Genomic DNA, 14,817 nt, shown 5'->3' with positions numbered 1-14,817 from the left:
CCAAGAAATGCCAGCAAAAAGTACCTGAAGATGAATGCAAACTACAAACAACAACTAATATTAAGTGAGGTAAGGGAAAACAGAAGCAAAAAAACAAAAACAAAACAAAAAAACAAAAAGCAAAACAATATCATAAGCATAAAAAATCGATATAATCAACAATCAAGCAAACAACAAAAGGACAGAGAGAAAAAAATTTTTGGATAGTGAAGAAAGAGAAGAGAGAGGTGTGTATGGACTTGGAGCAGGGGATTGGAAATTAGATATATAAGTAGGGTGAAATTTTAACAGGGCAAAAAGAAGGAATAGGGAAAATCTAAAGCAGGAATAGGGTAAGAGAAACAGGACAACAAAAGGGGAAAAGTGAGGAAGAGAGTGATGGCATAAAGCTTAAGTTGAGATAGAGTAAAATGATGGTAAAGGAAAGATGATAAGAGAATGTAGAACACTAATCCCAAACTAAAATAAAGAGAGAATAAAATGACACTTTTTTTTTTAAAAAAAAAAGGTAAAATAGTAGTAGTAATAATACTGATTGAAAATAAAAATGTAATAATTAAAAAGGTAAAATCAAGTGAGGAAAAAAAAAAGAAATTGGTTTCTTAAGTAAAAGATGAAAAACATAAAAATAAAAATGTGCAGTAGTCATTCACTTCCTCTCCTGTTCTGTTTGGCACGCCTGTTTCCTAGTCAGGACAGTATTGCAGTTTCCTGCGTTCCACTGCTCCTCAGTGTTGTAAGCCAGTCCTGATTTATAAGCAGGCAGTACGTCTTTATTTCTTATATTCCTTTATTTGTGTTTACACAAGCGTCAATTTGTGATTCAACCCCTGGGTGGCAGTGTTTCTGGATTGACTTCCATGTCTATAGGTCCTCTCTAGCTAGTGTTTAGATTTTGTTTTTCCTGTGGCACTTAATACCGGTTTGGGGGAGTGGGTTGCCCCAGAGCTGGTTCTCTGATGGTTATTCCCCGCTCTGATCCTCAGGTTCCAGAACAACAACTTTCCCCTGCAGTCTCTTAGAGTGTCCCCAATTGGGTGATCCTATGTATTGGGCTTAGTAATCAGAAGCAAGGCTTTAAAGAGGGGGGAAAAAAGAGCCAGAGTAAGTGTGCGAACTCCGGGGCTGCGCGAAAGTCTGTGTAGTCTTTTATTTCCCCTTGGGTCTAAACAGCCGGCACACTTTTAAAATTTTTAGGCTGTCCTTTTGTGCCCAGATCAAAATGGGTTGCTTTTTAGAGTTCCCTTCTGTTAGAAGCTCTGCAGACCCCCTTCCACATTCACGTATCACGCCAGTCCCAACAGCCACGGATTATTCTAGGCGCAGACTTCCCCAGGTTCTCCAGCTCCTGCTTGGTGCATTTCTCTCTCCTACCGGGACCACAGACTTCACCTTATCCCAGGCAAAATCTGACCTTTCCTTGAGGGAGTGTAGAGCTCCTCTGAATCCGTGTGCTTGTACCAATTAGGCACCGGTGTTCTAGGGTTCGAAGCTGTTCGGTGGGTGCCGTAGTTGTAGGTTCCCCGGGCTTTTCAGGCTTCCGGTAACATCCACTTTTTCCTTCAAGATGGTGTGATCTCCGCGTCTGAGCCGGTCGCTCTGGGAGGGAACCGAGCAGCAGTGGGGGCTGCCCGGTCAGGGAGCCCTGTCCGACAGTCCCCCACCTTCTCCTGGGGTATAGCTCACCAACAAACACTCCCTGTGCGACCACACACTCTCCCTTTGTGTTCTCACTCACACACTATCTTGCAGTCTGCCTTCCCATCGGCAGCCATCTTCTTTCTCCGAGAAAATTTCTTCGATTTCTTTCCATTCTTGACAACACTTGTTATCTGGCTTTTTGATTCTACTATCCTAGTGGTTGGGAAGTAGTATTTCATTGTGGTTTTGATTTACCTGATGACTAATGATGTCTAGAATACTTTTTATGTATTTACTAGTGGCTCGGTGCATGAAATTCATGCACATTAAAAGGGAATTAATTAGAGGAAATATTTTAATATTCCTATTTGCCCTTTCTCTATAATAGAAGTGTCAGAGATGAAAGAAAATTAGTAAAATGTATATGACAATCTTCCTCCTGTCAGAGTCTGGAGCGCGCCGCAGGACCCAAAGTCAAGTCCCCGCCCACTCATGTGCGCTTCTAAATCACACAAGACTCAGACCCAGACCCGGCCAGCCGGTCCCACCCGCACCAAGCCCTGCAGGGCAGGGGTCATAGCCTCAGTCCCCCAGCTTGGTGCCAGGCGGAGGGTACAGCCTCAGGTCCCTTGTCAAGCCCCACCGGGTGGGGGGCATAACCTCAGGTCCCTTGGCCAGGCGCCATGGCGGGGGGGCGCAGCCTCAGGTCCCCCGGCCCCAGTGTGAGAGCATGAGGGTGTGACGACAATTTGCATATTAGCTCTCTATTATATAGGATTCCCCATTTGTATAATTTCCTTGGAAAAATGTCTATTCAGATCCTGTGCCTGTTTTTTAAAAATGGATTGTCCCTTTATGAAGTTGTAAGAGTGCTCTATATATTCTAAATACAAGTTCCTTATAGTTATGTAATTTGCAAATATTTTCTCCTGCTCTGTGGTTTCTTTCACACATTCTTGATGGTATACTGTGAAGCATAAAATATTTTAGTTTTAATCAAGTCCAACTTGTGCTTTTGGTATCATATCTAAGAATCCATTGCTAAACCCATGATCATGAAGATTCTCCTTTGTTTTTTTTCCCTAAGATCTTTATAGTTTTTGCTCTTATATTTAGGTCTTTGATATATTTTAAGTTAATTTTTGTATCTGGTGGGAAGTATAGGTCCAGTTTCATTCTTTTGCACGTGGTTCTCCAGTTGTGCTAGCACCATCTATTGAAAAGACTATTTCCTCGCATTGAATTTTCTTAGCACTTTTATTGAAAATCAGTTGATCATAGATTTTAGATCTATTTTTGGACTTTTTGTTTCATTGATCTTCCTTGTGCTAATATCACACTGTCTTTTTTTTTTTACTGAGGTAAAATTGCTTTATCACATTATATAAGTTTCAGGTGTACAACGTTATAATTTGATACTTGTATGGACTCTAAGTGATTACCACAATGGGTCTTGTTACCATCCATCAGCATACAATTGACCCCCTCCACCAATTTTGGTCATTCCCAAGCCCCTTCCCCTCTGATAACCACCATTCTATTCTCTGTAACCATGAGTTTATTTTTATTTTGTTTGTTTGTTTAGTTTTTTAGATTTCACATATAAGTGAAATCATATTATATTTTGTCTTTGTCTGACTTATTTCAGTTAGCATAATACCCTGAAGGTCCACCCATGTTTTCACAAATGTCAAGATTTCCTTCTTTTTTATAGTTATGTAGTATTCCATTTATATATACCCATACATCCATCAATGGACACTTAGGTAGTTTTCCTATTGGCTATTGTAAATACTGCTGCAATGAACATTGAGGTGCATACAGTAGTTACATTTACTGTGGGAGATATGTTCCAAGACCTCCAATGGATGCCGGAGACTGTGGATAGTACCAAACTCTCTATATAATGTCTTTGTCCTATACATACATACCTATGATAAAGTTTAATTTGTAAATTAAGCATATTAGGAGTTAGCAACAACAGTAATGAATAAAATGGGACAAGTATAACAGTACATAGTAACAAAAGTCATGTGAATGTGGTCTCTCTTAAAATATCTTATTATACTATACTAGAGGCCTGGTGCACGAAATTCGTGCATGGAGGGGGGTTGTCCCTCAGCCCAGCCTGTACCCTCTCCAATATGGGACACCTTGAGGGATGTCCGACTGCCCATTTAGGCCCGATCCCGGTGGGCAGTCGGATCCCTAAACGGGCAGTCAGACATCCCTCTCACAATCCAGGACTGCTGGCTCCCAACTGCTTGCCTGCCTGCCTTCCTGATTGCCCCTAACCGCTTCTGCCTGCCAGCCTGATCACCCCCTAACCACTCTGCTGCCAACCTGTTTGCCCCCAAGTTCCCTCCTCTGCTGGCCTGGTCACCCCTAACTGCCCTCTCCTGCAGGGTTGATCACCTCCAACTGCCCTCCCTTGCAGGCCTGGTCCCTCTCAACTGCCCTCCCTTGCAGGCCGGGTGCCTCCCAACTGCCCTCTCCTGCTGGCCATCTTGTGGTGGCCATCTTGTGTCCACATGGGGGCAGGATCTTTGACCACATGGGGGCAGCTATATTGTGTGTTGCAGTGATGATCAATCTGCATATTACTCTTTTATTAGATAGGATAGAGGCCTGGTACAGGGGTGGGGGACAGCTGGTTTGCCCTGAAGGGCGTCCCGGATCAGGTGGGGGTTGCCTTGGGGTGTGGGGCGGCCTGAGCGAGGGGCCTGTGGTGGTTTGCAGGCTGGCCACGCCCCCTGGCAACCCAAGCAGAGGCCCTGGTATCTGGAATTTATTTTCCTTCTACAATTGAAACTTTGTAGCCTGGAGCAGAGCCAAGCCTGGGGCTCCCTCCAAGGAGGAGCGCAGCCATTTGTGTTGGGGTTATATTTGAAACTTTGTTGCCTTAAGTGGGTGGGCCCGGCCAGGGTGTGTGGAAAGCTTTGCTTCCCCTGTTGCCGGCAGCAACCCTGGCCTGCTCTCTGAAGCTCCATTCTGCTGCCATTTGTTTGAATTTGTTTACCTTCTATAATTGAAACTTTGTAGCTTGAGTGGAGGCTTAGGCCTGGAAAGGGCAGGTGGAAAGCTTGGCTTCCTCTGTTACCTAGGAAACCTTGCTCTCTGTGGCTGTAGCCATCTTGGTTTGGGTTAATTTGCATACTCGCTCTGATTGGGTGGTGGGCATGGCTTGTGGGCGTGTCGGAGGTATGGTCAATTTGCATATTTGTCTATTATTAGATAGGATTCACCCTTCTTTTTCTTGTGATGATATCTTACCTAATAATCGAGAAACATGTAAATTGACCGTACCTCCGCTATGCCCACAGCCAATCAGAGTGAGTATGCAAATTAACCCAACAAAGATGGCAGTTAATTAGCATACATACCTGGGTCCTGGGAACCTCCTCGGCACCCAGGTCACTCCCAGCTGGCCAACGGGCGGAGGCTTTAGGCTTGGGCAAGGGCCGAGCCTGGGATCGTTGGGAAGGGGGAAAAAATCAATGGAAACATATTCTCAGGTGAGGATAAAAAGAAAAATAAAGAATAAATGTCATATCCTATGAAAGACAAATCTTGAAAATGCTTTAAGAAAGTTGTCATTTTTTCATGGTGAAGGGACTGGAGTCCGTGTTGATGAAAACACCTTGGTGGCTGCGGTGACTGCAGGGCTACAGCAGCGGGGTGATGGGGCTGGCTCCTTCCCCTGATCAGCCTGGTGGCCTCCCGCAAAGGGAGGCCAGACTGTGGCTTAGGTCCGCTCCCAATGGGGAACGGGCCTAAGCCATCAGTAGGACATCCCCTGAGGCTTCCAGTATGTGAGAGGGGGCAGGCTGGGCTGAGGGACCCCACACCAGTGCACGAATTTCGTGCACCAGGCCCCTAGTAAGATGATAAAATGCCTATGTGATGAGATGAAGTGAGGTGAATGACATAGGCGTTGTGACACTGCAGCAGTCCATCAGATAGCCAAGTCAGCTTCGAAGTGACTAATGGGCAGGCAGCATATACAGCATGGAGATGCTGGACATGATTTATGTCTTAGGTGGGACAGTGCAAGGTTTCATTATGCTACTCAGAACAGCGCACAATTTAAAACTTATGAATTGTTTATTTCTGGAATTTTTCATTTAATATTGTTGGACTGTGGTTGACCATAGTTAACCAAAACTCCAGAAAATGAAACCACAATAAGGGGAGACTTACTGCATATCTTTTCAAATTGGTATTTTTATATTCATCTGGTAAATACCCAGAAGTGAAATTGCTGGATCATATGCAATTCTACTTTTAATTTTTGTTATTAAAGAGACTGTTCTTTCCTCATTATATGTTCTGGGCTTCTTTGTTGTAAATTAATTTTATATATCCTATCTAATAATAGAGTAACATGTAAATTACCATCACTCCGCTACGCCCACGATTGGGCGGCGGGAGGCTGGGGGGCGGGACTCGGGGTGGCCTATTCGGCCATTGAGAGGCACGGATCCGTTGCCACTGAGGGGGGCTACCCTGCTGTTGAGAGGCACAGGGGGCGGGAGTCTGCTGAGGGAGCCTGCCGCGGATACCCAGCTGCGCCTCTCAACGGCAGGGTAGCCCCCCTCAGCGGCCAAGGACCATCTAAAGTGTGGGAGCTGGGTGCCTGTCTGCTCCGGCACCAGGCCTTTCAGAAGCCTCCGCCGAGCCGGAGGCTTCTGAAAGGCCTGGTGCACCAGCGGACCGGCACCCAGCTCCACCGCGAAAAGCGAAAGCGTGTAGGGGACCCTATACGTGCATGATTCAATCATGAACTGGGCCTCTAGTATGTATGTATGTATGTATGTATGTGTGTGTGTGTATATATATATATATATATATATATCTCCTACCTAATAATAGACAAATATGCAAATTGACCATACCTCCGACACACCCACAAGCCACACCCACAAGCCATGCCCACCATCCAATCAGAGCGAGCATGCAAATTAACCCAAACCAAGATGGCTACAGCCACAGAGAGCAAGGTTTCCTAGGTAACAGAGGAAGCTAAGCTTTCCGCCTGCCCTTGCCAGGCCTAAGCCTCCACTCAAGCTACAAAGTTTCAATTATAGAAGGTAAACAAATTCAAACAAATGGCGGCAGAATGGAGCTTGAGAGAGCAGGCCAGGGTTGCCGCCAGCAACAGGGGAAGCAAAGCTTTCCGCACACCCTGGCTGGGCCCACCCGCTTAAGGCAACAAAGTTTCAATTATAACCCCAACAAAAATGGCTGCCGGCCTCGGAGGGAGCCCCAGGCTTGGCTCCGCTCCAGGCTACAAAGTTTCAATTGTAGAAGGAAAATAAATTCCAGATACCAGGGCCTCCCCTTGGGTTGCCAGGGGGCGTGGCCGGCCTGCAAACCACCACAGGCCCCTCGCTCAGGCCGCCCCACACCCCAAGGGAACCCCACCTGATCCGGGACACCCTTCAGGGCAAACCAGCTGGCCCCCACCCCTGTACCAGGCCTCTATCCTATCTAATAAAAGAGTAATATACAGATTGATCATCACTGCAACACACAATATAGCTGCCCCCATGTGGTCAAAGATCCTGCCCCCATGTGGACACAAGATGGCCACCAGGAGAGGGCAGTTGGGAGGCACCCAGCCTGCAAGGGAGGGCAGTTGAGAAGGACCAGGCCTGCAAGGGAGGGCAGTTGGAGGTGATCAACCCTGCAGGAGAGGGCAGTTAGGGGTGACCAGGCCGGCAGAGGAGGGAAGTTGGGGGCAAACAGGCTGGCAGCAGAGTGGTTAGGGGGTGATCAGGCTGGCAGGCAGAAGCGGTTAGGGGCAATCAGGAAGGCAGGCAGGCAAGCAGTTGGGAGCCAGCAGTCCTGGATTGTGAGAGGGAAGTCCGACTGCCCGTTTAGGCCCGATCCCATTAGGGGTCCCATATTAGAGAGGGTACAGGCTGGGCTGAGGGACAACCCCCCTCCGTGCACGAATTTGGGGGCTATTCTGTTCCATGGTTATATGTATCTGTTTTTATGCCATTGTCATACTTTTAAAAATATGTTTTTATTGATTTGAGAGAGAGAGAAAGGGAGAGGGAGAGGTAGAAATATTAATGAGAGAGAAACATCATCGATTGACTGCCTCCTGCACCCCCCCCCCCCCCTCCACTGGGGACTGAACCTGCAACCCAGGCAAGTGCCCTGACTAGGAATCAAAACAGTGACCTCTTGGTGCATGGGTCATTGCTTCTACCACTGAACCCAATGTCATACTATTTTAATTACTATAGCTTTGTAAAATAGTTTGAAACAGGGAGCATGATACCTCCAGCTTTGTGGTTTTCTCCCCCTCAAGATTACTATGGGAATTTGGGATCTTTTGTGGTTCCATACAAATTTTATGATCATTTGTTCTAATTCTGTGAAAAATGCCTTTGGAATTTTGGTAGGATTTGCACTAAATCTGTAGAGTGCTGTGGGTAGTATAGACATTTTAATAATATTAATTCTTACTATCCATGAGCACAGAATATCTTTCCATTTATTTGTGTCATCAATTTCATTATGTCTTATTAGAGGCCTGGTGCATGAATTCTTACACGGGTGGGGTCCCTCTAGGTGGCCTGCAGGGATCAGGCTGAAACCCGCAGTCCAACGCTGCCTGCAGCTCCTACCTGCTGCTCCCGTTCATCCTGGCCCCACTGTGCTTGCCACAGGCTCGCACCCAATCAGTTCTGATCGGGAGAGGCTCACACTGCTGCAGCAGCACTCGCCAGCCATGAGCCCTGCCTCTGGCGCCCTCTCAAGGGAGTGGCCTGCGGGATCGTGCTGAAGGTGGCTGTCCATCATCCCCCGAGGGATCCTGGATTGCTAGAGAGTGCAGGGCAGGCTGAGGGACCCCACTGGTGCATGATCGGGCCGTGGAGGGACCGAGGGAGGGCTCCAGGGATGTCTGGCCCATCTCACTCAGTCCCAATCAGCCGGACCCCAGCAGCAAGCTAACCTACCAGTCGGAGCATCTGCCCCCTGGTGGTCAGTGCACATCATAGCGAGCGATTGAGCAGCCTTAGCATATCATTAGCATATTACACTTTGATTGCTTGTTTGATTGTTCTGCTGTTTGGTCTATTTGCATATTACCCTTTTATTATATAGGATAGTTTTCTGTGTACCAGTCTTTCACCTCCTTGGTTAAAGGTATTTTTAGGTATTTTATTCTTTTTGGCACAATTGTAAATGAGATTGTTTTTAATTTTTCTCCCTAGTAGTTCATTATTGGTGTATAAATAAAAACCTCCCAACAGAAATGCCACAGATTTCTGTATATTGATTTTGTATAGCTTTTCTGAATAAAATAATTCTAACAGGTTGTGTTGTTTTTTTTGTTGTTGTTTTTTTTTTTTTTTGGTGGAGTTTTCAATATACAGTATCAGGGCATTTGAAAATAATGACAGTTTTATTTCCTTTTTTTTATTTTATTTGGATGCTTTTTATTTCTTTTTCTTGCTGTACTAATTGTTGTACTATGTTGGATAAAAGTGGTGAGAGTGGGCATCTTTGTCTTGTTCCTGATCTTAGAGGAAAAGCTTTCAGCTTTTTGCCATTGACTGTGATGTTAGCTGTGGGTTTGTCATATATGGCCTTTATTATAATGAAATATGTCTGTTATACTCACTTATTGAGATTTTTTTAAAAATCATGAATGGATGTTGAATTTTGCCAGATGCTTTTTCTGCATCTATTGAGGAGCAGATGAGTTTTTATCCTTCCTTTTGTTTATGTGATATATCCTGTTGATTGATTTGCAAATGTTGAATAATCTTCGTATCCCTGGAATAAATCCTACTTGATTATGGTATATGATCCTTATAATGTACAGTTAGTTGAATTAAGTTTGCTAATATTTTGTTGAGGGTTTTTGCATCCATGTTTATCAGGGATATTGGCTTGTGATTTTCTTCTGTTTTGATAGTATCTTTTTTCTAGTTTTGGTATTAGCACAATGCTGTCCTCGTAGAATGAGTTTTGAAGCATTCCCCCCTCTTCAGTTTTTTTTGAAAGAATTTGAGAAGGACAGGTATTAAATCTTCTTTAATTTTCGGTAGATTTCATCACTGAAGCCCTCTGTTCCTGGACTTTTGTTTGTTGGGAGGTTTCTATTTTATTGCTGATTCAATCTTTTTAGTTCAATTGGTCTATTTAGATTTTATATTTTTTTCTTGGTTCAGTCTGGAACATTGTATTTTTCTAGGAATTTATTTCTTTTAGGTTGTCCAATTCGTTGCCATATAATTGTTCATTGTAGTATCTTATGATCTTTTGTTTTTCTGTAGTATTAGTTGTGACTTCTCTTTCATTTCTCATTTTATTTGAGCCCTCTCTTTTTCTTGGTGAGTCTAGCTAAAGGTTTGTCAATTCTGTTTATCTTTTTAAAGAACTAGCTCTTAGTTTTATTGATCTTTTCTATTGTTTCTTTTTAAAAATGTTTTTCTTGATTTTAGAAAGAGGAAGGAAGAGGGAAAGAGGAAACATCGATGTGAGAGAGAAATATCAAGCAGTTGCCTCCCCAACATGCCCTGACCTAGGATCAAAGTGTTAAACTTTCAGTGCACAGGTCGATGCTCAAGCACCTGAGCCACACCAGCCAGAGCGAGAAGAATGTATGTTCTGTTGTTGTGGGTAGAGTGTTCTATAGATGAATGTCAGCTCCAGCTCGTTTACAGTACTTTTCAAGTGTGTTAACTTTATGTCTAGTTGTTCCATCCATTATTGAAAGTGGTGTATCGAGGTCTCTAGCTATCTGTACTAATAAAAGGGTAATATGCAAATTGGTTGGGATGCCCTCACGCAACGACCAAACAGCAGGCTGCGTGGGGCGACCAGGCCGGCAGGGGGGCCAGTGAGGTGCGACCAAAGGACCGAACAGCAGGATGTGTGGGGTGACGAGGCCGACAGCGGGGGCAGTGAAGGGCGACCAAATGACTGAACAGCAAGCTGCATGGGGTGACTAGGCCAGCGGGAGGGACAGTGAGGGGCGACCAAATGACCGAAAAGCAGGCTGCGTGGGGTGACCAGGTCAGCAAGTGGGGCAGTGAGGGGCGATCAGGCTGTCAGGCAGGTGAGCGGTTAGGAGCCAGCAGTCCTTGATTGTGAGAGGGACCTAAACCGGCAGTCGGACATGACCCTAGGGGTCCCGGATTGGGGAGGGTGCAGGCCGGGCTGAGGGACCCCTCACCCATGCATGAATTTTGTGCACCAGGCCTCTAGTCCTATGTAATAAAGAGGGAATATGCAAATTGACTGTTACACCATCACAAAGATGGCTGCACCCACAGCGGAGGCTGAGTTCCTGTAATGAGCCTTAAGGAGCAATCAGCAGGGACCTGAGGCTCTGTGGTGCTGGGCTGGGGCACGGGACCTGAGCCTGTAGCCTCCGCCCAGTGCCTTGACGGGGGACCTCAAGGCGTGCGCCCCCCGCCCCAGTGCTGGGCTGGGGAACCTCAGGCCACGCCACCCGCCCTGGCGCCGGGCTGAGGGACCTCTGGCTGTGCCCCCTGGCCCGACCCTGAGGGTGTGCTGGGGGACCTTAGACTGTGCCCCCCACCCGATGTGTTCTGGGGGACCTGAGGGCTGCGCCCCCTGCCCAGCGGGGCTTGACAGGGGACCTGAGACTGTGCCCTCATCACCAGGCAGGGTTTGACGGGGGCCCTGAGGCTGTGCCCCCCTCCCAGCACCGGGCCGGGGGACCTCAGGCCATGCCCCCCATCCTGGCCCTGAGGGGGTGCTGGGGCACCTGAGGCTGCGCCCCCCACCCAGCAAGGCTTGACGGGGGACCTGGGGCTGCGTCCCGCACCTGGCACCGGGCCAGGGGGCCTGAAGCTGCGCCCCCCCCCTCCCCAGCTGGCAGGGCTTGATGGGGTGGGGCCAGCCAGGTCTGGGTCTTGCCCAATGGTGGTGGAACTGGCTGGGTCTGGGTCTCGCACAATTTTGAGGTGCCGTGGGTGGGTGGGGACTTGACTCTGGTTCTGTGGTGCACCCCAGACTCTGACAGGAGGAAGATTGTCATATGCATTTTACTAATTTTCTTTCATCTCTGACACTTTTACTATAGAGCAAGGGCAAATAGCAATATTAAAATATTTCCTCTATAATTAATCCCCTTTTAATATGCATGAATTTCGTGCACTAGTATTGGCAATGTAGCAGGATATAAAATTAACACCCAGAAATAGATGGCATTTTTATACACCAGTAATGAATGCTCAGAAACTAAACAAATAATCCTACTTGCCATAGCAACAACAAAATTAAGATACCTAATAATAAACTTTACCAAGGAGGTAAAAGAGTTGTACTCGGAAAACTACAGGATGATGATAAAGTGAGATAGAGGAAGATATAAACAAGAGGAAGAATATACTGTGTTCATGGATTGGTAGAATTAATATCATTTAAATGTCCATTAGATTCAGTGCAACCCCTATTAAATTAACAACAGTATATTTCACAGATCTAGAACAAATACTCCAAAAATTTATATGGGTACCAAAAAGATCCCTAATAGCTTCAGCAGTGTTGAGAAAGAAGAACAAAGTTGCAGGGATCACAATACCAGATATGACCTTATACTACAAAGTCACTGTAGTCAAAACAGCTTGATAGTGGCACAAGAACAGACATATATTTCAATGGGAAAGAACAGAGACCCCAGAAATCACCAAGCTATTATGCTCAGTCAATATTTGATAAAGGAGGCAAGGGTATACAATGGATTCAAGACAGTATCTTCAGTAAATGGTGTTGGGAAATTTGGACAGGTACATGCACAAAAATGAAACTAGACTACCAACTTACAACATATACAAATTAAACTCAAAATGGATAAAATACTTAAATGTAAGACGTGAAACCATAAAAATCCCAGAAGAAACCATAGGCAGCAAAATCTCAGACATCTCTCATAGCTATGTGTTTGCAGATATATCTCCTAGGACAGAGGAAACAAAGGAGAAAATGAACAAATGGGACTGCAAAATAAAAACCTTCTGCACAGCAAAAGAAACCATCAACAAAATGAAAAGCGAATCCACTGTATGGGAGAACATATTTGGCAATGATACATCTGATAAAGTATTAATTTCCAAAATATATAACTCATATATAAGAAACTCATACAACTTAACAAAAGGAAGATGAACAATCCAATTAAAAATGGGCAAAGGACCTATATAGACACTTCTCTAAAGAGAACATGCAGATGGCCAAGAGACATATGAAAAAATGCTTGAAGTCACCTATGCAAAATAAAATGACAATGAGGTATCACCTCACATCTGTCAGAATGGCTACCATCAACAAATCAACAAATGACAAGTGCTGGCGAGGATGTGGAGAAAAGGAAATGCCAGTACACTGCTGTGGGAATGCAGACTTGCAGCCATTATGAAAACAGTATGGACTTTCATAAAAAATTAAATATGGAACTGCCATGTGACCCAGTGATCCCACTTCTAGGCATATATCCTAAGAAACCCAAAACACCAATCAGAAAGAATGTATGCACCCCTATCTTCAGAGCAGCACAATTTGTAATAGCTAAGATCTGGAGACAGCCCAAGTGCGCATCAGTAAATGAGTGGATAGAGAAGCTGTGGGACATTTATACCATGGTATATGTAGCAATAGAAAAGAAGGATCTCTTACCCTTTGAAACAGCATGGAGGGAACTGGAGAGTATTATCCTAAGTGAAATAAGCCAGTCAGCGAAAGACAAGTATCTCATCATCTCACTTATTTGTGCAATCTAGGGAACAAAATAAACGGTTGAACAAAATAGATCTAGAGACACAGAAGCATGGAATAAGACTGTTGAATCTCAGAGGGAAGGTGGGAGTGGGTGGGTGGGTGGGTGGGAAGTGATCAATGAAAGAACTTGTATGCATATATGGACACAGACAATAGGGTGGTGGAGGCCTGGAGTGGGGTGTAAGGGCAGGCTATAAGGGGCAGTGGGAGAAAACGGGGGACATAAGTAATACTTTCAACAATAAATATTTTTTTAAAAAGACTATACCTATTATGAGAGTGTATTGAGGGTTAGTGTATTTCAACAGTAAAGATTTCTTTAAAAAAGACTATTATGATAGTGTATTGAACTAGACAAGAGTGAAGCCAGCCAGCTAAAGATAAAAAATAAAAATAAAATAAAATGAATGGGTTTCAACTAGGATCATCTTACATTTACCTGATTAAGTTTTTAGGGATCAGGAATGTGACAGAAGTCTGGCCTAGGGAAATCTTTGCAGAATAGGAAGTACGGAGGAAACATTTAGCCTATGGAAATTAATAATTATGCTATATAAGTGGTTATATTCATGATGTCATCTACATATATAAAAGCCTAAGTGACTGGCCAACCATTCAGCCGTCCGACTGGTAGCTATGATGTGCACTGACCACTAGAGGGCAGATGCTCAGCGCAGGAACTGCTGAGCTGCGGTGACTTGGCAGTTGCGGTTCTTGGGTTAAGCACCCGGAACCAGAGAGGAGGGAGCCCAATTCCAGGGTGTGTCACCCGAGAACCACCTTCTTGCAATCAGGCACCCCTCGGGGGATGTCAGAGAGCTGGTTTAGGCCTGATCGCTTCAGGCCAGGACGAGGGACCCAACCGGTGCACGAATCCGTGCACTGGGCTTCTAGTTAGATACATTATCATCAGTTTCAATGCCTCATCCCTGTCTCTTTACATCTTTACAGTTGTTTGTACCTTTTGAGAAAGGATGTTAGTATTATTCTTGAAGTGTTAATTTTAAAAATTTTTGCCTTTTTCTCCCTATCTTTTAATTTCTAAAGTACTCACATTCTGACAGATACTAAGAGCACACTTAATGGTGCTTTGTTATGTAACACATCAGGGATCCTTTTTATTTTCAGTTCTGTTTTATGTTGTTTGTTATATTTTTTTTAGAAATACACTAATAACTTTTGGGTTTGCTTCTAGAAAAACTGATTGCTTATCAACGGGAATTTCTTGCTTTGAAAGAACGTCTTCGGATAGCTGAACATAGAATCTCACAGCGCTCTTCTGAATTAAGTGCCATTGTACAGCAGTTCAGGCGTGTAGGAGCAGAGACAAATGGAAGTAAGGATACATTGAATACATTTTCAGGTAAAAAGTATATTTTTAGTTTTATAAGAAGATTATATTTT

General features: G+C 44.8%; 1 protein-coding gene across 2 annotated transcripts in view; it reads left to right on the top strand.

Annotated features, from left to right (window-relative positions):
• MGAT4A (alpha-1,3-mannosyl-glycoprotein 4-beta-N-acetylglucosaminyltransferase A) overlaps positions 1–14,817 on the top strand; it is an 82,232-nt gene that overhangs the window by 18,718 nt on the left and 48,697 nt on the right. The window contains exon 3 of one of the 2 annotated variants that reach the window (XM_079792059.1): positions 14,609–14,749. In XM_079792059.1, coding sequence (XP_079648185.1) covers positions 14,609–14,749 — 141 coding nt within the window. Of the gene's footprint in view, positions 1–14,608; positions 14,777–14,817 lie in introns of both variants that reach the window. The other variant, XM_079792058.1, reaches the window with a different exon arrangement.

The sequence above is a fragment of the Cnephaeus nilssonii genome (genome assembly GCF_951640355.1).
Source record: "Cnephaeus nilssonii genome assembly, chromosome: 15".
NCBI classification, from domain to species: Eukaryota; Metazoa; Chordata; class Mammalia; order Chiroptera; family Vespertilionidae; genus Cnephaeus; species Cnephaeus nilssonii.
The sequence above is the reverse complement of the archived record's forward strand: the minus strand, read 5'-3'. Positions and strand labels throughout refer to the sequence as shown.